Source organism: Hyla sarda, chromosome 7 (genome assembly GCF_029499605.1).
Source record: "Hyla sarda isolate aHylSar1 chromosome 7, aHylSar1.hap1, whole genome shotgun sequence".
NCBI lineage: Eukaryota > Metazoa > Chordata > Amphibia > Anura > Hylidae > Hyla > Hyla sarda.
This window is the reverse complement of record NC_079195.1, coordinates 59,509,693-59,530,194: the sequence shown is the minus strand read 5'-3', so window position 1 is coordinate 59,530,194 and position 20,502 is coordinate 59,509,693. Positions and strand designations below refer to the sequence as shown.

General features: G+C 45.8%; 2 protein-coding genes across 6 annotated transcripts in view; one reads left to right on the top strand and one right to left on the bottom strand.

The window, feature by feature from the left end:
- Positions 1-20,358, bottom strand: part of SLK (STE20 like kinase) — a 117,606-nt gene extending 97,248 nt beyond the window's left edge. For both annotated transcript variants that reach the window (XM_056529166.1, XM_056529167.1), the window contains exon 1: positions 19,213-20,358. In XM_056529166.1, the coding sequence (XP_056385141.1) occupies positions 19,213-19,362 (150 nt within the window). In that variant the 5' untranslated portion in view covers positions 19,363-20,358. The remainder of the gene's footprint in view (positions 1-19,212) is intronic.
- STN1 (STN1 subunit of CST complex) overlaps positions 20,114-20,502 on the top strand; it is a 67,115-nt gene continuing 66,726 nt past the window's right edge. Inside the window, exon 1 of one of the 4 annotated variants that reach the window (XM_056529173.1) lies at positions 20,114-20,225. The gene's annotated coding sequence lies outside the window, so the exon portion shown is untranslated. Of the gene's footprint in view, positions 20,226-20,379; positions 20,462-20,502 lie in introns of those variants that run through there. The other 3 variants (XM_056529171.1, XM_056529170.1, XM_056529169.1) reach the window with 3 other exon arrangements.

The following is a 20,502-nucleotide window of genomic DNA, read 5'->3' as shown; positions in this document are numbered from 1 at the left end:
TATCAATAAGTTATACTGAGTCTTCTCCCACAAATACACTGCTCAAAAAAATAAAGATAACAGTAATAACACATCCTAGACCTGAATGAATTTACTAATCGTATGAAATACTTTTGTCTTTACATAGATGAATGTATTGACAACAAAATCACACACAAATTATCAATGGAAATCAAATGTATCAACCCATGGAGGTCTGGATATGGAGTCACACTACACTACAGGCTGATCCAACTTTGATGTAATGTCCTTAAAACAAGTCAAAATGAGGCTCAGTAGTGTGTGTGGCCTCCACGTGCCTGTATGACCTTCCAACAATGCCTGGCCATGCTCCTGATGAGGTGGCGGATGGTCTCCTGAGGGATGTCCTCCCAGAACTGGACTAAAGCATCCGCCAACTCCTGGACAGTCTGTGGTGCAATGTGGCGTTGGTGGATGGAGCGAGACATGATGTCCCAGGTGTGCCCAATCGGATTCAGGTCTGGGGAACGGCCAGGCCAGTCCATAGCATCAATGCCTTCCTCTTGCAGGAACTGCTGACACACTCCAGCCACATGAGGTCTAGCATTGTCTTGCATTAGGAGGAACCCAGGGCCAACCGCACCAGCATATGGTCTCACAAGGGGTCTGAGGATCTCACCTCGGTACCTAATGGCAGTCAGGCTACCTCTTGCAAGCATATGGAGGGCTGTGTGGCCCCCCAAAGAAATGCCACCCCACACCATTACTGACCCACCGCCAAACCGGTCATGCTGGAGGATGTTGCAGGTAGCAGAACGTTCTCCACGGCATCTCCAGACTCTGTCACGTTTGTCACATGGGTTCAGTGTGAACTAGGGATTGACCGATTATCGGTATGGCTGATATTATCGGCCGATAATCACGATTTTGGGCATTATCGGTATCGGCAATTATCTTGCCGATAAGCCGATAATGCCCCGCCCCCACCGCACCGCGACCGCCACCCCCTCGACCCGCCGCACCGCACCCCCGACCCACCGCACCGCGTCGCACCCCCCACCGTGATGCTGGGCGGTATACCGGTATGGATTTTTGCACATACCGCTATACCGATCGGGCCCCTCCCCCACCCTCCGAGTCAATAAAAAAATTAAACTTACCCGTAATGGGGGTGGTCCGGGCCATCCATCCTTCCTTCCTGTAGTGTCCGGGGGCGTACCGGGTGAAGAGTGAACCGATCCGGGCTGTCCTTCTCCCACGGTCTTCTTCTCCACTCCGGGCAGGCTCCGGCCTAGTACGCTGCATAGACGCCGCTACGCCGTGACGTCAGGTGCGTCGCTGCGCACGGGCGTCACTGCGCAGCGGCGTCTATGCAGCATACTAGGCCGGAGCCTGCCCGGAGTGGAGAAGATGACCGCCGGAGAAGGACAGCCCGGACCGGACCACCCTCCACCCGGAACGCCCCCGGACACTACAGGAACGATGGATGGCCCGGACCACCCTGACAGGTAGGGGAGAGAAGCGGGTGGTGGCGGCGGCCTATGGCCCCGCAAAAGCCACTGCAGATCCTTGATTTAAAGCGCCCGCTTTAAATCAATGATCTGCAGCGGTGTCGCAGGGGGTTAAATAGCCGATAACTTATACCGATATTCCGGTATAAGTTATCGGCTATCGGCCCTAACCTGCACCGATTATCGGTATTGGCCCTAAAAAACGATATCGGTCGATCCCTAGTGTGAACCTGCTTTCATATGTGAAGAGCACAGGGCACCATTGGCGAATTTGCCAGTCTTCATGTCAGTAAATGCCAATCGTCCTGCACAGTGTTGGGCTGTGGACGTCGGGCCCTCATACCACCCGCATGGAGTCTGTTTCTGACCGTTTGAGTGGGCACATGCACATTTGTGGCCTGCTGGAGATCATTTTGCAAGGATCTGGCAGTGCTCCTCCTACTCCTCCTTGCACAAAGGCGGAGCTATCGGTCCTGCTGCTGGGTTGTTGCCCTCCTACGGCCTCCTCCACGTCTCCTGGTAGCACCTCCATGCTCTGGACACTACGCTGACAGACACAGCAAACCTTCTTGCCACAGCTCCCATTGATGTGCCATCCTGGATGAGCTGCACTACCTGAGCCACTTGTGTGGGCTGTAGACTCTGTCTCATGCTACCACTAGAGTGAAAGCCCCACCAGCATTCAAAAGTGACCAAAACATCAGCCAGGAAGCATAGGAACTGAGAAGTGGTATGTGGTCACCACCTGCAGAACCACTCCTTTATTGGGGGGGGTGTCTTGCTAATTGCTTATAATTTCCACCTGTTGTCTGTTCCATTTGCACAACAGCATGTGAAATTGATTGTCAATCAGTGTTGCTCCCTGAGTGGACAGTGGGATTTCACAGAAGTGTGATCGACTTGGAGTTACAATGGCCCAGATTTATCAAACTGTGTGAGAGAAAAAGTGGAGGGATTTTTCCACAGCAACCAATCACAGCTCAGCTAAGCTAAGCTAACGAGCTCTGGTAAATTGAAAGCTGAGCTGTGATTGGTTGCTGTGGAAAAATCTCTCCACTTTTTCTCTCACACAGTTTGATAAATCTGGGCCAATGTGTTGTTTAAAGGGGTAGTCCAGTGCTAAAAAAACGTATCCCCTATCCTAAGGATAGGTGATAAGTTTCAGATCGTGGGGGCCTGACTGCTGGGGCCCCCCACGATCAGCTGTATGGGGCCCCGGCTTGCTGGCGTTGGCCGACACACCCCCTCAATACATTGGCCGACACACCCCCTCAATACATCTCTATGGCAGAGTCAGAGATTGCCGAAGGTAGCGCTCCGGCTGTCATAGAGTTGTATTGATGGGGGGGTGTCAGCCGCAGCTTCGTGCGGGGGTCAACTGATATTAGGCCTCATCCACTCTTCAGGTAAAAGGGGCTAAACTGTAATACCATGTTATGCATTACAGCATTTCCTTGCAAAAGTAATGGAAAAGCTCTAGGGTAATAGCTCTATACAATTCCTTAATATATACAGCATACAAGAGGGAATAAGCCGGGACAGCTTAGCACAGATTTAGCACTTCCACAGTAATTTTTATGACATGTTGTAGCTGGGAGTGTGAGGTTCATCACGTAAGCACAAAGTCCCGTTCCGGGTTCTCAATCCCAAAGAGAAAGATTCATGTAGAAAAGCAAATACAGTGGATACAGGAGGCACAGTGCAAAATTCTATTTATTGTGTTAGTGCAGGAATGTATAAGACAAGTGTGGACGCAGCACACCAAGCACAGCCTTAATATATACAGATTCCAGCCCCTATACATGCCCAAACTAAGGGTATGATGACATGATACGACACTACATGTGTGCTATACATCAGCAAGCAGGCAGAATGGTGTGTACCACAGCGTACCCCTACTAGATACATGATTTCTAGGTCTAGTCCGTCACTAATCTTTTAAATGTTTTTTTTTTTTTTTTGTGGTAAAAAAAATAAAATAAAAAACCTGATAGCCGATAACTTACACCGGAATATCGGTCTAAGTTATCGGCTATTTATCCCCTCGCGACACCACTGCAGATCATTGATTTTAAGCGGGCGCTTTAAATCAATGCACTGCAGTGGCTTTTGCGGTACCATAGACCACCGCCGCCACCTGCTACTCTCCCCCTGCCTGTCCGGGGGTCCCGAGTCCTATCGCGGTGATAGGACTCAACCCCCTTCAACCAAACCTCTACTTCAGGCCATTAAATGGTATAGGAATTTCCCCAGGGTACGTTCACGTCTAACGACTCTACATTTGTGATGTACTTTAGCAAACCTGCAGAAAAGTAAATCAACTTGTACAACAAGTTTTTTTTTTCATGGACTACCCCTTTAAAAGTCATAATTAAGGGGGTACTCCGGTGGAAAACATTTTTTTTATTTATTTTTATTTTTTTAAATCAACTGGTGCCAGAAAGTTAAACAGATTTGTAAATGACTTCTATGAAAAAATCTTAATCCTTCCAGTACTTATTAGCTGCTGAATACTACAGAGGAAAGGGTTTTCTTTTTGGAACACAGAGCTCTCTGCTGACATCATGACCACAGTGCTCTCTGCTGACATCTCTGTCCATTTTAAGAACAGTCCAGAGTAGGAGAAAATCCCCATAGCAAACATATGCTGCTCTGGACAGTTCCTAAAATGGACAGAGATGTCAGCAGAGAGCTCTGAGTTCCAAAAAAAAAAAAAAAAAATAAAGAATTTCCTCTGTAGTATTCAGCAGCTAGTAAGTACTAGAAGGATTAAGATTTTTTTAATAGAAGTAATTTCCAAATCTGTTTAACTTTCTGGCACCAGTTGATTTAAAAAAAGAAAAAGAAAGAAAAAAAAAGTTTTCCACCAGAGTACCCCTCTAATTATGATTTTTAAAGGGGTATTCCATTGAAAAAAAAAATAAAAATAAAAAACTATTGACTTTCAAATCCTTGGTGGCTGCTAGAGATGAGCGTAATTACAGTAAATTTGATTCGTCACGAACTTCTCGGCTCGGCAGTTGATGACTTATCCTGCATAAATTAGTTCAGCTTTCAGGTGCTCCCGTGGGCTGGAAAAGGTGGATACAGTCCTAGGAAAGAGTCTCCCAGGACTGTATCCACCTTTTCCAGCCCACGGGAGCACCTGAGAGCTGAACTAATTTATGCAGGAAAAGTCATCAACTGCCGAGCCGAGAAGTTCGTGACGAATCGAATTTACTGCAAGTTCGCTCATCTCTAGTGGCTGCTCATATTCTCACATGGTTAGCAGAAATTTATAGAGCAGTGGTCTCAAACTGTGGCCCTCCAGATGTTGCAAAACTTCCACTCCCAGCATGCCCGGACAGCCAACGGCTGTCCGGGCATGCTGGGAGTTGAAGTTTTGCAACATCTGGAGGGCCACAGTTTGAGACTACTGTTAGAGAGAGTCAAATTGGGTAGTTAAAGAATCTCTAGTAAGTAATTATAATGGGAAACAGTTTTTCCTGTAATTTGCCTTTAATTAACTCTCGCACTCCCTATAATAAAACTACAGCATGTGTGTGTGTGCAGGGATTTAGGGAATCAAAGCAGAACATGTTGTGGTGGCAAAGATTTAATGAAGTGCACATGGATTCCTCCGCGGACACGTCTGAACCAGACCAGGAAATCACGTGTGTTCTTCATTGGCATGTGCTGTCCATGTGTTACATAACCCCTGGGATGTAAGTACACAGCACAAGTGGCTCTAGTACACACAGCCCTATATAAAAGGTTGTATTACGGTATAAAAGCCTAACAGAAAGGGGGGGGGACCCCTAAGTTCAAAGCAAAGCAGCAGCAAATGGGGTGCCAGGCTGGGAATATTGTACAGATTCCAAGATCAAGTATCCCAATTAGAGATGAGCGAATTTACAGTAAATTCGATTCGTCACGAACTTCTCGGCTCGGCAGTTGATGACTTATCCTTCATAAATTAGTTCAGCTTTCAGGTGCTCCCGTGGGCTGGAAAAGGTGGATACAGTCCTAGGAGACTCTTTCCTAGGACTGTATCCACCTTTTCCAGCCCACGGGAGCACCTGAAGGCTGAACTAATTTATGAAGGATAAGGCATCAACTGCCGAGCCGAGAAGTTCGTGACGAATCGAATTTACTGTAAATTCGCTCATCTCTAATCCCAATAAAAGGTGAAGTCACATGCGGGACATTTGTTTGCGGACATTTCTGAGCCTGAAAATCACTTCCATTCACCCAAAACAGTTTGGTGGTAAATGAAATCCATGGATTTATACAACAAGCCCCTGCCAAGTAAATAAGAGTTAAAACAAAAATTCTGCAACAACTCTGCCAGTATCTGAACATTAAAGGGGTACTCCACTGGAAAACACTGGTGGCAGAAAGTTAAACAGATTTGTAAATGACTTCTATTAGAAAAAAAAAATCTTTATCCTTCCAGTACATTTTAGCAGCTGTATGCTACAGAGGAAATTCTTTTCTTTTTGCATTTCTTTTTTGTCTTTTCCACAGTGCTCTCTGCTGACACCTGATGCCCGTATCAGGAACTGTCCAGAGCAGGAGAAAATACCCATTGCAAACCTATGCTGTTGTGGGCACTGTGGACAAGACAAAAAAATTCAAAGAGAAAAGAATTTCCTCTGTATTATACAGCTGCTAAAAAGTACTGGAAGGGTCAAGATTATTATTTTTTTTATAGAAGTCATTTACAAATCTGTTTATCTTTCTGGCACCAGTTCATAAATTTTTTTTATTAATAAATTAAAAAAAATTTCCACCGGAGTACCCCTTTAACCTAAACATCAAAAGCCTGGAAAAAAAGATATCTGTATGGCAGCCAGGTTCTCCCTTCCATAGTGATTGGACATCCACGGGCATGTGGCGTTTTGGAGGCCATGCAAATATATGCAAGGTAGCTCTCCACCGAGCTGTAAATCACTGCCCGACCCTGGGGATTATTAGCTAAGCCAGAACCTCATCCAAAGGTAGAGGATCCATTGCAGTTTTTATTTTTTCTCTTCTTCCCCTTGACAGTTGCATATTCTTCTCCCAATTGGAGCAGTGCATGGATAACACCTTAAGGGTCTATTCACACGCACAGTATTCTGCTGCGGATTTCAACGTAAATTGAATGACTGAAAACAGTTTGAAATCCTGTGCATCAAATCTGCTAAAAATACTGTACATGTGAATAGACCCTAAGGGTTTGTTCACACGTACGCAGATTTGATGCGCAGGATTTTCTGCTGCAGATTTCAATGTAAACTAAATGGCTGAGCACAGCTTCCAATCTGCGCAGGATCCTCTATGTGTGAACGTACCCTTAGGGTAGGGTCACATGTAAAGGATCCGCAGCGTAAAATACCTACGACGTGACCAAAAGTGTGCCTCCAGCTGTTGCCACCCCCCCCCCCAGCGGCAATCTGCCGCTCCTAACAGCCACACTGAGGCCTACGAGTCGCCGTGTGCATGTGCAGCGAACTCAGCGACTCACAGGCCCGTGTGGCTGCTCAGGCTAGGGGGTGGGGCACGGCAACAGCTGGAAGCACACTATGGGTTGGGTCATCGGCGGATCCTTAGGGTAGGGTCACATAGAACAGATGCGTTGACGGCATTTACAAAAGCAAGGTCTCTGCTGTGGCTGGGCAGCTCTGTGTCCCCTCTTATGGTGGCGGATTTCCTGCTGCACATTTGCTGAATAGTCATGTAGGGAGATTTATCAAAACCTGTGGAGAGGAAAAGTTGAACGGTTCCCAAAGCAACCATTGATTACTTCTTTTACTTTTAAAAAGACGCCTGAAAAAGAAGCTTTGGGCAACTGGTTGCTTTGGGCAACTGGTTAGCTTTTATCTCTGCACAGGTTTTCATAAATCCCCCCCCATTGTGTCTACAGCTGAAAATCCACCGCTACGAGTGGACACACAGAGCTAATCGGCCGCAGCAGGGCGCTTGCTCTTGTGACTGCCGTCAGCGCATCCACAGCGTGAAATATGCTGCAGGTGTGCTACATGTGGCCCCTACCCTTAGGGTGTATTCACACATACAGTATCCCACACATATTTGATGTACAGGATTTGAAGCAGCAGATTTGACTGAACACATCATCAAGTCCTGCGCATCAAATCAAATATGTGCAGGATACCGTACGTGTGTACGCACCTCTAGGGCATTACTGTCATTTGAATAAACTTATGACATGTTATCCAGACACATCAAAAGTTTCGATCACACCGGGTGCGAGTCCCTCTGGCCCTCAATCACAACCCCTTTTATTGCACAAGTCTATGGAGTGAAAGGGTCGGGTGGAGCGGCCAGCTGGGGAGTGAAGAGCGCTGCTGTGTACGTAAAAGGGTTGTGACTTGCGATTGCGGCTGGTGTAAGAACAGTGATGTAAGGTCAATAGTTTATTCAAAGGACATTGATGCTTTAAAAAAGAAACCTTACCCCCTAGACCAGTGTTTCCCAGCCAGTGAGCCTCCAGCTGTTGCAAAACTACCACTTCCAGCCGCTGGCTGTCCAGGCAGGCTGGGAGTTGTAGTTTTGTAACAGCTGGAGGCACATCGGTTGAGAAACATAGCCCTCTTTGCTAGCCAACCAGCAACCTGCTCCGTACTGACAAGAGGCAAGAAACCCTGGCTGTCTTCTTTTGGAGAAGATTTTGGCTTGGCTAACAATCCCCAGTTATGTTTCAAGGCTCTAATATAAGTTGTGCATTGACTTGCAACAGGAGTCTTTTAGGAAAGTTACTTTGCATAAGCTCTCTTCTAGGACGTCTCACAACAATGGCGTCCAATTCATAAATACTGATTTTTATTTTATTCTTTTAATTCCTATAATGTACTTTATTAAAATGAGGAAGAAAAGGGCTCCGCAAACCTTTCTAGGCGGCTCATGCAAACCTATGCCTTGTTGCAGTCAGTAGGGCCAAAACCTTGTGGGGTGGGTCGAGGATATTCCTGGGTTGTCTCTTGACCAGTGGCGGGAGGTGGAGAGGACTTATTATTCCACGGTTGTTAGTTCAGTCTTGGTACGTTCTTAGGTTGTATTATACCCCTGTGAAATTGAAAAGATTGGGTGTCTCTCCTTCAGATGTTTTAGGTGTCAATCTGGTGTTGGCACTTTTTTTCATGCAGTGTGGAGTTGCCCTTGCATTGTCCCTTTCTGGAGGGAAGTCTGGGGTTTCTAGCGGACCATTTAGAATTTCCATTTATGTTGACCCCAGAGGTATTCCTGCTTGGCCTTATTAATGAGGTGGAATCGGGCTCCCATAGGCGCCTTTTGATCCGCTTTTTATTGGTTTGTGCTCACAAGGTGGTGGTAATGACCTGGAAGGATAACCGTGCCCCTCCCCTGTCCCATTGGATTAACCTGGTTAATAAGTATCGGACCCTGTATGTTAGTAAGAAATGCCCAAAGAAGTTTGAAAAGATATGGATGACTTGGTTAATCTTGGATGCCTCGACTGATTCCCCGGTTCGTGTGTCACAAGTATAGTGGGCTCATGCTGAGAGCAGGGCTGTGGAGTCGGACGAAATTTTGGGTACCTGGAGTCGGCAAACAATGCACCGACTCCAACTCCTACTAAATTTAGATTGGAATTTAAAAAAAAAAAAAAAAGCAAGTTTAAATGTCCCAATTCACAAAAAGTTATAATTAATGACTTCTCTACTGTAAGAATAAAGAGCACTGCATGCAGTGCCTCACGTAACCGCAAAAAAAAAAAACGAACACGTTAAGTGACTGAAGAAGCATGCTTTTCATGTGCTTCACTATATGGCACACAACGCACAATTAGGAGCGGCAATACTTATACTTTCCATAGTGTTGTGCTCTGCTGTTACAGGGAACCCATGGGTAACCTAGCCTCTCACTGATAAGGGATTAAGGAAATATGTTTTTTTGCAGGACTAGAGACACTTGTATAAGTGAAGGGAATGGAGGGTCAATAGCTCAAGACTGAAGCTGTAAACCATTGAAAAAACTGCTGCCATTCAGCTAAGGCTATAAAAACTTGTAAACTCGATTGTAAGCTTAAAGGGGTACTCCACCCCTAGACATCTCATCCCCTATCCAAAAGGATAGGGGATAAGATGTCAGATCGCCGGGGTCCCGCTGCTGGGGACCCCCGGGATCGCCGGTGTGGCACCGCGCTATCATTACTGCACAGAGCGAGTTCGCTCTGTGCGTAATGACGGGCGATACAGGGGCCGGAGCATCTTTACGTCACGGCCCGCCCCCTCAATACAAGTCTGGGAGGGGGCGTGGCGGTCACCACGCCCCCTGCCATAGACTTGCATTAAGGGGGCGGGCCGTGTTGTCATGAGGGGCGGAGCCATGACGTTACGCTGCTCTGTCCACTGTATCGCCCGTCATTACGCACAGAGCGAACTCGCTCTGTGTAGTAATGAAAGCGCGGTGCCGCAGCGGCGATCCCCAGCAGCGGGACCCCGGCGATCTGACATCTTATCCCCTATCTTTTGGATACGGGATAAGATGTCTAGGGGCGGAGTACCCCTTTAAAACTTTAAACATGACTATGGGATTCTACTAGGGAAATCATGTTTTATAATAAATATATAAAGCCCCTTCCTGGATCCTCCCACTGCCCTATCTTCAGCAGCAGATCAGCACACAAACTGTTCAATGCAGTAGACTGTTGGCTTCCCAGCCTGTAGTCCTGTGGTAATGACATGTATGTTGCCTTTCTTTCCTTCAAGGAATGTATAAAATACATTCGTATATTAATACAGAGGAGTCGGAAGTACAGAAAACTCCGGAGTCGGAACATTTATCTACCGACTCCACAGCCCTGGCTGAGAGTACTGTGTGGTGCAGGGTGGGGGTTGGAGTGCATGTTGTGTGTGATCTCTGTATTTTGTGGTCGGGCTGGTTGTCTCCAGGGGGAGCCATGGCGCTTGTCTTCCTCCGTGGAACTGTTTCCTGGACTGATGTTCCTGCCTATGTATACCGATTGGGACTTTTTGGTGACATGGCCCCCTGTTGGCTTGTCTTGGCCGACTCCTGCTACAAGGACTGGTGCTGCTGTGCCTCCCAGGAGCTTTTTTTTGGGGGTGGTTTTCCACTTGTTATTGAAGAAATATAAATAATAAAAAAAATGAGGAAGGAAACTTTCCTTTTATTGGCAACCCCACAAAACACCCAGTAAAGGAATCCCAGAAACCTTTATCATAAATGACGACTCCTAAATCCTAGAGCTGCTTAAAAGGGGTACTCCGGTGTAAAACTTTTTTTTTTTTTTTTTTTTTAAACAACTGGTGCCAGAAAGTTAAACAGATTTGTAAATTACTTCTATTAAAAAATATTTACCCTTCCAGTACTTTTTAAAAGCTGTATGCTACAGAGGAAATTATTTTCTTTTTGAATTTCTTTTTTTTTTTTGTCTTGTCCAGTGCTCTCTGCTGACACCTCTGTCAGTGTCAGGAACTGTCCAGAGCAGCAGAAGTTTGCAATGGGGATTTTCTCCTGCTCTGGACAGTTCCTGATATGGACAGAGGTGTCAGCAAAGAGCACTGTGTTCAAACAGAAAAGAAGTCCAAAAATAAAAAGAACTTCCTCTGTAGTTTACAGCCGCTAATAAGTACTGGAAGGATTAAGATTTTTTTAATAGAAGTAATTTACAAATCTGTTTTACTTTCTGGAGCCAGTTGATATGGAAAAAAAATTTTTTCTCATGGAATACGCCTTTAAGTTGGAGGTTTTTCCGGGGAAGATATCCAGATGGCATCGGTCCCCAGATAAAAAAAAAAAAAAGAATAATTCCTTGACTACCTGGATAGTACCCAATACAGAACGGAGGTGGAACTAAGACAACTCAGAACCAAGAGTATCATAGCTACAGAACATTTTTTTTCATGGAAAACCACTTTAAAAAATCATAAAAAATTACTTTCAGGCCGTGTTCACACACTATTACTAGCAGCGGGTTGCCCGCTGAGGGAATCTCGCTGCGAGTTACGTTACCATTGATTTAAATGGGTCCACAGACAGTCCGCAATCGTGTCAGATTTGCAGACTGTCCGCGGTCCCATTCAAATGAATGGTAGCGTAACTCACAGCGGGATTCCCTCAGCGGGAAACGCGCTGCTAGTTACTAGCGTGTGAATGCACCCTCAAATGGTGTCACCCCTTGGTAGCTACTCCTATTCTTACATGGTTAGCAGAAATTTATAGAGCAGCGGTATCAAACTGTGGCCCTCCAGATGTTGCAAAACTTCAACTCCCAGCATGCCCAGACAGCCAACGGCTGTCCGGGCATGCTGGGAGTTGAAGTTTTGCAACATCTGGAGGGCCACAGTTTGAGACCACAGAGAGAGTCAAAAGAGTTTCCTCTGTAGCATACAGCTTGTCACGATCCGGACTGGTATGCAGGTAGTGGATCCTCTGGTCAGTGAGGCGATGACGCGGGCCGTACCGGGGGACCGGTTCTAAGGAGTTACTGGTTTTCACCAGAGCCCGCCGCAAGGCGGGATGGGCTTGCTGCGGCGGTAACTCCCAGGTCGTACTCCCCGCTAGCGACTCGACCTCACTGAAAGCCGAGATAGGCGTGGTACAGAAGGACTAGACCGAGGCGAGGTCAGACGTAGCAGAAGGTCAGGGCAGGCGGCTTTGGTTCTTAGTCAGGGGCAACAGCAGAAGGTCTGGATACATAGGTTATGGCACACACTAAACGCTTTCACAAGGCACTAGGCAACAAGATCCGGCAGGAACAGGAAGGGGAAGTGAGTTTATATAGTATTCACAGTAATTAGTACTGATAGGAACAGATTGGGCCAGGCACCAATTAATGGTGCACTGGCCCTTTAAATCTGATAGACCCGGCGCACGCGCGCCCTAGAGAGCGGTCCCGCTCTCGCCGGAGCTGAGACAGAGGACGGGGCAGGTAATCAGAACGGGATGCGATCCGCAAGCGGACTAGTGCCGCCATGCAGAACGCATCCCCGTCGGCAGCACTGTAGCTGCGCTCCCGGTCAGAGTGAGAGACCGGGGCACTGCAGGAGACCAGACGCCGCGAGCGCTCTAGGATGGATACGGGACGTTATCGGCGTTACACAGCTGCTAAAAAGTACTGGAAGGGTAAAGATTTTTTTAATAGAAGTAATTTACAAATCTGTTTAACTTTCTGGCACCAGTTGATTTAATAAAAAAAAGTTTTTCACTGGAGTACCCCTTTAATCCTAGCGTCGTCACCCTTCCTTATAATTTCCAGTAACTCTGCCGGGTGCTCCAGCCGCCTCCATGTGATGATACACAAGCACATGAAGGGCTCCTATCTGTGATCAGCTCCAGACAATCACATGGCTTCATGAAGTGAACTCCTGCCAGAAGATTGAATGACTGAAACTAGAGGCTCCCTGGCAGGCAGAGGTGAATAGGAAGCAGGGGGTGGGGGAGCGGAGGAGCAGATCAATCTTTTTCTTGCTGTCTCTAGTGGGGGATTTGGTTTCTTCTTCCAGACTTCTCTGACTTTCCCACAGAAGAAGACCACTTTCATTAGCCCCCTGCAAGCTGCGCTGCCTAATGTGCCAGGGGGCACCGCTCAGGAAGTGAGGCCTCCTAGGACAAGGGAGAAATATCAGCTGTGGGTGCACATTAGAGGATGCTGCAGTCTACAGGGAAATGCCATTTTCTCTGCATTAAAGTACTTTCGGTCTGCGCAAATCTGGTTTTCAGAAAGATAATCACCCGCCCATGGCCCCGGCGCTGGGTAATAAGGAAAAAAAAGCAATAATACAGCAGTATAATATTACAAAAGTGACATCATACCTATAAAACACAAGCATCTGTACAGAAAATAAACCCAACAACAATGACACAAGATACTTATTATTGTAATTGTATTTGGTTCTTTCTTCAAAGGCAAAGACTACGCAGGCGGCATTGGCCGGAGCTGGAACATCGGAAGACGCCCCAGAAAATCTAAAAGAGATAGGGCCGAGAAGCAGCAAACGGCAGCACCTTTCCTAGCCATGCTGCATTGCATTTCCATTCACGGATGATTATTTTAAAAGGCATTTTTCTAAAAGTAAGGCTGGGTTCACACACACCGAAATTCTATTTTGAAATTCTGCTCGGAAATTCCGGTGCACGTGGGACACTGCGGAATTTTAGAGGCGGATATTCCACTGCTGAAATTTCGCCGCCAAAGCATGGTCTTCTCTATTACTGGCAGAATTTTTAGGAAATGTCCACACGGCCCTGGGGCTGACTGATGCTGGTCACACTCAGAACTTCCTAAGTGTGACCCTAGCCCAGTGTTTCCCACCCAGTGTGCCTCCAGCTGTTGCAAAACTACAACTTCCAGCAAGCCCGGACAGCCTTCGGCTGTCCGGGCTTGCTGGGAGTTGTAGTTTTGCAACAGCTGGAGGCACACTGGGTGGGAAACACTGCCCTAGCCTAAAGCTGCTATTTCTTGGGGTTGCCCCCTATGGATCCTCTATGAGCCAGACCAGGGAGCTTCTGCAAAGAATCGCCCCCACTATGTCAAACTCAAAGCAACCAAGTGTTACATGGATAGTCATTCATATGACTGGGCACCAAGAGAATCTTTCAGCTGTAGAGACCCTTGGATAGCTGTTAGGGTATAAAAGGAAACTCTACCCTTCATGGAGCCGATGGTGGTGGCCAAACTTATAAAATCACCTTTTTATTTCCAAATGTTGGGGGCCAGTTGCTTAAGTGCCAAAGCCTGGCATGCCTCCTTGTTCACCTTCACCTCTAAGGGTAAGTTCACACGCACGGATTTTCGCAGCGTATTTAGCTGCGGATCCGCTGGTGAAGGCCCCGCTCTAGGCTGGCTTTACATGTAGCAGCAATACGCCGCTACGAAAGGACACACTGCCGCGATGTGCGCGGCGTACTCGTACATCGCGCCTGCTCTGAGCTAGGCAGAGAGCTCCCGCGCTGTGCGAGTATACTGCGACTCGCACATCACAGTGTGCCTGCTGGTAGTGGCGTATTGCTGCTACCAGCAGGCACATGTAAAGACAGCATACAGCGGGCCTTCACCAGCTGATCTGCAGCGTGAAATACGCTGAAAATCCGCACGCGTGAACGTACCCTTAGGGTATGTTCCTGAGGAATTGGAGAGGAATTTACTCGAGTAATTCCGCTCGCTTATTCCTCTCCAATTCATTCAAAAGTGCCATACCCCATTGATTCCGATCCGTTCTGCAGCATGAAGAATTAACATGTTCTTTCTTCAAATTCCCATAGATCGCAATGTTAAAAAAAAAAAGTTTCCGGCAAAAAAAAAAAAAAAGGGGGAAATTCTAATTGGTGGTTGTAGTCCAGCCCCCCCAAAAAAAGTTTCCTATATTCTGCGCAGAAAAAAATGGAAAGTCCGCTGCTGAATTTTTAAGCGAGAATTCCAATTCTCCAATTCCTCAGTGTGAACATACCCTAAGCCTTCGAGTGACGGACAGGGTTTTGTATGTCAATCAAGGAGGGGCTAATATTGATTTACACATCATTAAATCCAGAGAATAAAACCTGTAGCATAGTCAGTTGTGTAAACATACCCTTACCACCTGGGTTCACACCACCTTTTTTGCAAAAATAGTTCCCGTATACGTTTTCAATACGCAACCATATTGAAAACCGTATGCCAAAAGATGCATCAGGTTGTGTCCGTTTTGCATCCTGTAAGATTTTGTCAGTTTTTATTTTCCTGTACCCAAAACCGTAGCCTACCACGGTTTTTGGTCCGGGTGAAAAACTGCATTGAAACCTATACTTTTTTTTTTTTAACATGGGAGTCAATGGGAACCGTACAGAACACTATGTGCGTACGGTTCCATCCGGTTTTTGAATCTGCACAGTTTTATGGGGGGAAATTTCAATCAAACAAGTGAAACTTTATTCATAATGGAATAAAAAATAAAAAAATAAAAAAAAATACTTTTTTACAACGGATGCAACCGGACATCATTTTTCAAACCATATACGGATTAAAATTTGTACACACATTTCTATACAGTTTAGTCAGGTTTTGAGGAATCTGTTTTTTTTATCAAAAACCTCATATGGGAACTGTACCAGCCTTAGCCTCTCTAAATGGGGTGAATGTGCAATATAGCATACTGAAATCCACAGCAGTAATCCAAGGTTATGTGTTGGATTTCTACCAAGGGGCGGGACTTACTGCTGGGCTCACATGGTGGAATGTGCCGCAAATAATAGTACAATAAATGTAGAAGGGGTTTTAAAACAATCCAGGCTATAGCGGAAATTTTCTGTATGGAAAAACAGGCATGGCCAAGATTATAACCCACAGGACGCTTGTTCTGTTGCACTTTTTTGACCACAGATTTCCCCCCTTAACCAAAATTCTGCGACCTATGGACAGATGCAAGGAACGCTCACTTATCTGTAGAGGATTTCAATGCAGAAATGACAAGGAGCAAAATACACATGAAATAAGAGAGATGACTGAACCCTCCTGAACGCTCATGTACGATCTTGGCATTTGGGGCGTGTTAGGAGGATGAAGGGAGAGGTCATCTGACTCATTATGGAAAGACGTAGAACGTATATTACAACTAATTGTCCAAGTCAATAACCCTCAATTGTGCCGAACACTAAATAAACCTTCATGTGGCTCTGCTGATCGAGTGAGACGCTAGAGGGAAGTGGTCCAGAAGAGCCAGACTTCACATACGGAATCACTTTCTCTAGTCTTAAAGGGGTACTCTGGTGGAATTATTATTTATTATTTTTTTTTTAAATCAACTGATGCCAGAAAGTAGAGATGAGCGAACTTACAGTAAATTCGATTCATCACGAACTTCTCGGCTCGGCGGTCGCTGACTTTTCCTGCATAAATGAGTTCAGCTTTCCGGTGCTCCCGTGGGATGGAAAAGGTGGATACAGTCCTAGGAGACTCTTTCCTAGGAATGTATCCACCTTTTCCAGCCGACCGGAGCACCTGAGAGCTGAACTTATTTATGCAGGATAAGTCATCAACTGCCGAGCCGAGAAGTTCGTGATGAATCGAATTTACTGTAAGTTCGCTCATCTCTACCAGAAAGTTAAACAGATTTGTAAATTATTTCTATTAAAAAAAAAAATCTTAATCCTTCCAGTACGTATTAGCGGCTGAATACTACAGAGGAAAAATGCTTTTCTTTTTGGATTTCTTTTCTGTCACGACCACAGTGCTCTCTGCTGACACCTCTGTCCATGTCAGGAACTGTCCTGAGCAAGAGAAAATCCCTATAGCAAACATATGTTGCTCTGGACAGTTCGTGACATGGACAGAGGTGTCAGCAGAGAGCACTGTGGTTGTGGCAGAAAAGAAATTCAAAAAGAAACGAATTTCCTCTGTAGTATACAGCCACTAATAAGTACTGGAAGGATTAAGATTTTTTAATAGAAGTGATTTACAAATCTGTTTAACTTTCTGGCACCAGTTGATTTAAAAAAAAAAAAAATATGTTTTCCACCGGAGAATCCCTTTAAAGGGGTACTCCACTGCCCCAGCATTCGGAACATTTAGTTCCGAAAGCTGGGTGCGGGCTGCGGGGTTGTGATGTCATGGCAACACCCCCTCAATGCAAGTCTATGGGAGGGGGCGTACGCCCCCTCCCATAGACTTGCATTGAGGGGGAGTGGCGTGATGTCATAAGGGAGTGTGGCCGTGACATCACAACCCCTCAACCAGCTTTCAGAACGACATGTTCTGAACGCTGGGGCAGTGGAGTACCCCTTTAAAATGCACCCATACATTGGTGTGAATCTAACCAAACCATCAAAACCTCCCGAAAACTTTCAACTGTTTGCACATATTTCAGAGAACTTTTATCACAGCCTCAGATCACCAAGAAGGTCAATTGTCAAAACCTCCCACAGCTCATGTTTACCTCCCTTAAAATAACATTCTATTGGTATACATTCAAATTTGGCCCCTTGTAAAAATGAGACCATCATTGCACAAAAATATTGTGGATAAACAAACTCAAAACACCACCTACAAGTGATGCCAATCCCATAAAATAAAGCCGGACCACATTAAAGAAGAACATTCTGTCTGGTGACCATCATATAAATGCAGTTACATCCCGATAAACTGATATAGTATTATTTCATGGAAAACAAGAACTGTTTATACTTTGTGGTCCAAAACCTCAATTCAAACACCACGTGAAAAAATATATAAAAACTGCTATACAATTGTTCTCTACGTTCCGACGCATTTCCCCCCTACAATATTGGGGTTTCTCAGGGGACATCTATCGGTGGTATTGCCCCTCAATAAGGGCTAATATCCTGATAAATGGCCATAGGATTTTTCTGACCCTTGACAACTGCCCTACATCAAAGACAAGGATGATTGCGTCCCTCCGGGCATTTGTCTCCCTACGGCCCGGCTACCACCAGTGTAACATTTTTCAGAGGCTGTTCTCAAATAGAGGTTGATAGTTGATACAATGTAGCAAAACAAACCAGCAAAGTGTCAATATTTACCGCAGCAGTGACTTCCTGATAGTTTCCCATTCTCAACTATGAACATAAACTACAGCATCCAGAAACGACCTATCCTATTATTATATAACAGTGGTCTTCAACCTGCGGACCTCCAGATGTTGCAAAACTACAACTCCCAGCATGCCCGGACAGCCGTTGGCTGTCCGGGCATGCTGGGAATTGTAGTTCTGCAACATCTGGAGGTCCGCAGGTTGAAGACCACTGTTATATAAGGCTGCATTCACATCTCGTTTTTGCAATACGGTTCCCGTTTAAGTTTTTTTTGGTAAAAAAACGTCTCAAAACCGGACCGAACCGTATACAACTGTATATACCTCTGTACGGTTTGAAAACGGATGTCCGGTTGCATACGGTTTAATACGTTTTTTGAGAGAAAAAAAAAAAAAAAAAAAAAACAGATACGGTTTTATATTTGTCCTTAATTAAATAAAGTTCTTCTTGTTCTATTTGTGGGAAGAACTTTCACTGCGCATGTGCAAACTGCTAAACCGTATTGCGCAAACCGGATGGAACCGTACGCACATACAGTTCAGTACGGTTCCCATAGACAACCATTTTTTTTTTTAAAACGTATACGGGTTGCATCCAGTTTTTCACCCGGACATAAAACCGTAGTAGACTACGATTTTGTGTACGGAAAAAAAAAAAAATGGATAAAACCGTAAATGATGCAAAACGTACACAACCAGATGCTACGGTTGGCATACGGTTTTCTATGAAATGTCTATACATACGGTTTGCAATTCGTTTTTTTTTTTTTTACTGAATCCGGATATGGGAACCGTATTGCAAAAACGAGATGTGAATGCAGCTTAACATAATTATATAAGATTTTCCATAATTTCCACATCCCCTATGTGTAGGACCACAGATGCCAGGACAGAAAAGTAGGTCCAAAAAAAATCTAACCACTAACCGGCCATAAAGGCTTAGCACATATCAGTCAAGTGCAATATATATATATATATATATATATATATATATATATATATATATATATAGTCGTGGTCTCCAACCTGTAGCTTTCTGACTGTTGCAAAATTAAAACAGCTGGGGAGCCACAGGTTGGAGACCAGGACTCTTTAGGAACATTAAATCCAATATGTGATAGGAGATGTTGTTTTACAACAGGTTGGGAGCCAAAGGATGGAAACCACTGCATTCTAGGATCACTGGATGGATGGTTGTAGTAGTGGTGAGTGCTATTGCCCCCAGTATCAGCTCCTACCCCATCTTTACCCACCTTATAAACTTTTCCAAAGGCTCCATCACCCAGCTCCCCTATGATTTCCCAGAACTCCTCAGGATTCTGATCCCTCTTGACATGTTCATACTGCTTCTTCTTCTTCTCCCCACCAAGCTTAAAGATCTTACGAAAGTTAAAGAAAGACATTTCCTCTGCTTTTGGAGGCCGCTCCCCAGAAAAACCGCAGCCCTGGACTTATGGAGAAGGCTCAGTGGGGGGCTGCTGGCTTCATGCCCCTCCTGATCGCTGGAAGGCAATGGGCACCCTGAGGATCAATGGGGGAGAATCCTGCTTCTTTCTTGTATTCCTCTGATGAATAGATCCTCTTCTGAAGCTAGAGACAAGCCTATATCCTGTTAGATCCCTCTGATGAGTAGATCCTGCAGACTAGATCCTCTTCTGAAGCCTATATCCTGTTAGATGCCTCTGATGAGTAGATCCTGTTAGATCCCTCTGATGAGTAGATCCTGTTAGATCCCTTTGATGATAGATACACCAATAGATCTTTCTGACGCTGGATATAGCAATAGGTCCTCCTTGATGGCTCTGATGTCAGCTGAGACAGTAGATCCTATTTGATCCCTCTTGTGGAAGCTACAGCAGTAGATCCCTATAAGGACAGACGCCACTAGATTCCTTCTAGGACTTAGGTGTCCTTACAGATCCCTTTAGTGACACCCAGCACGACTCAGAGTTGACAAGATCCCTTCTATGGTCCTATGAGATCCCAGCAGGAGTGAGGAGTTCACCAGATCCCATCCACATAAAGGCGGACATAGGAGTCCAATAGGGATCCTGTCAGTGAGATCAGGAGGAGCGCTGATCGATATACACCTGCCGTAAATCCTATCCGGAGGCCGCGGGTTGCTCACACATTACAGTCAGGCCCAGCCCATCACACGGGGCGGCCCGGACACAGGAGGAGGAGGAGGAAGAGGGGGAGTTACCCGAGGAGGGCGCAGCACCCGAACACCCGGCCCGACCGGACACCCGAACACGTCTTCCAGGAGGTGAGCGCCGCGGGCGCCGTCCCGCCTCATACACTTCCTCTATACGCTGGGCCCAGATCCGCGCGCGACCCCTATCAATTGGCTCTGCCGGGAGCGCGAACGTTTCCCTAGCAACAGCTTTTTTTTTTTTTTCTTGTCTCAACTTTATGAACAATTACAACAGAACTAAAAAAAAAAAATAAAGTAACGTCCGTTAGCGAACGGTGGCCGGTTTTGCCGTTATGTTCTCCGATAAGGTAGAGAAAGACGGGGAAAGCACCAAACCACGCGCACTAGG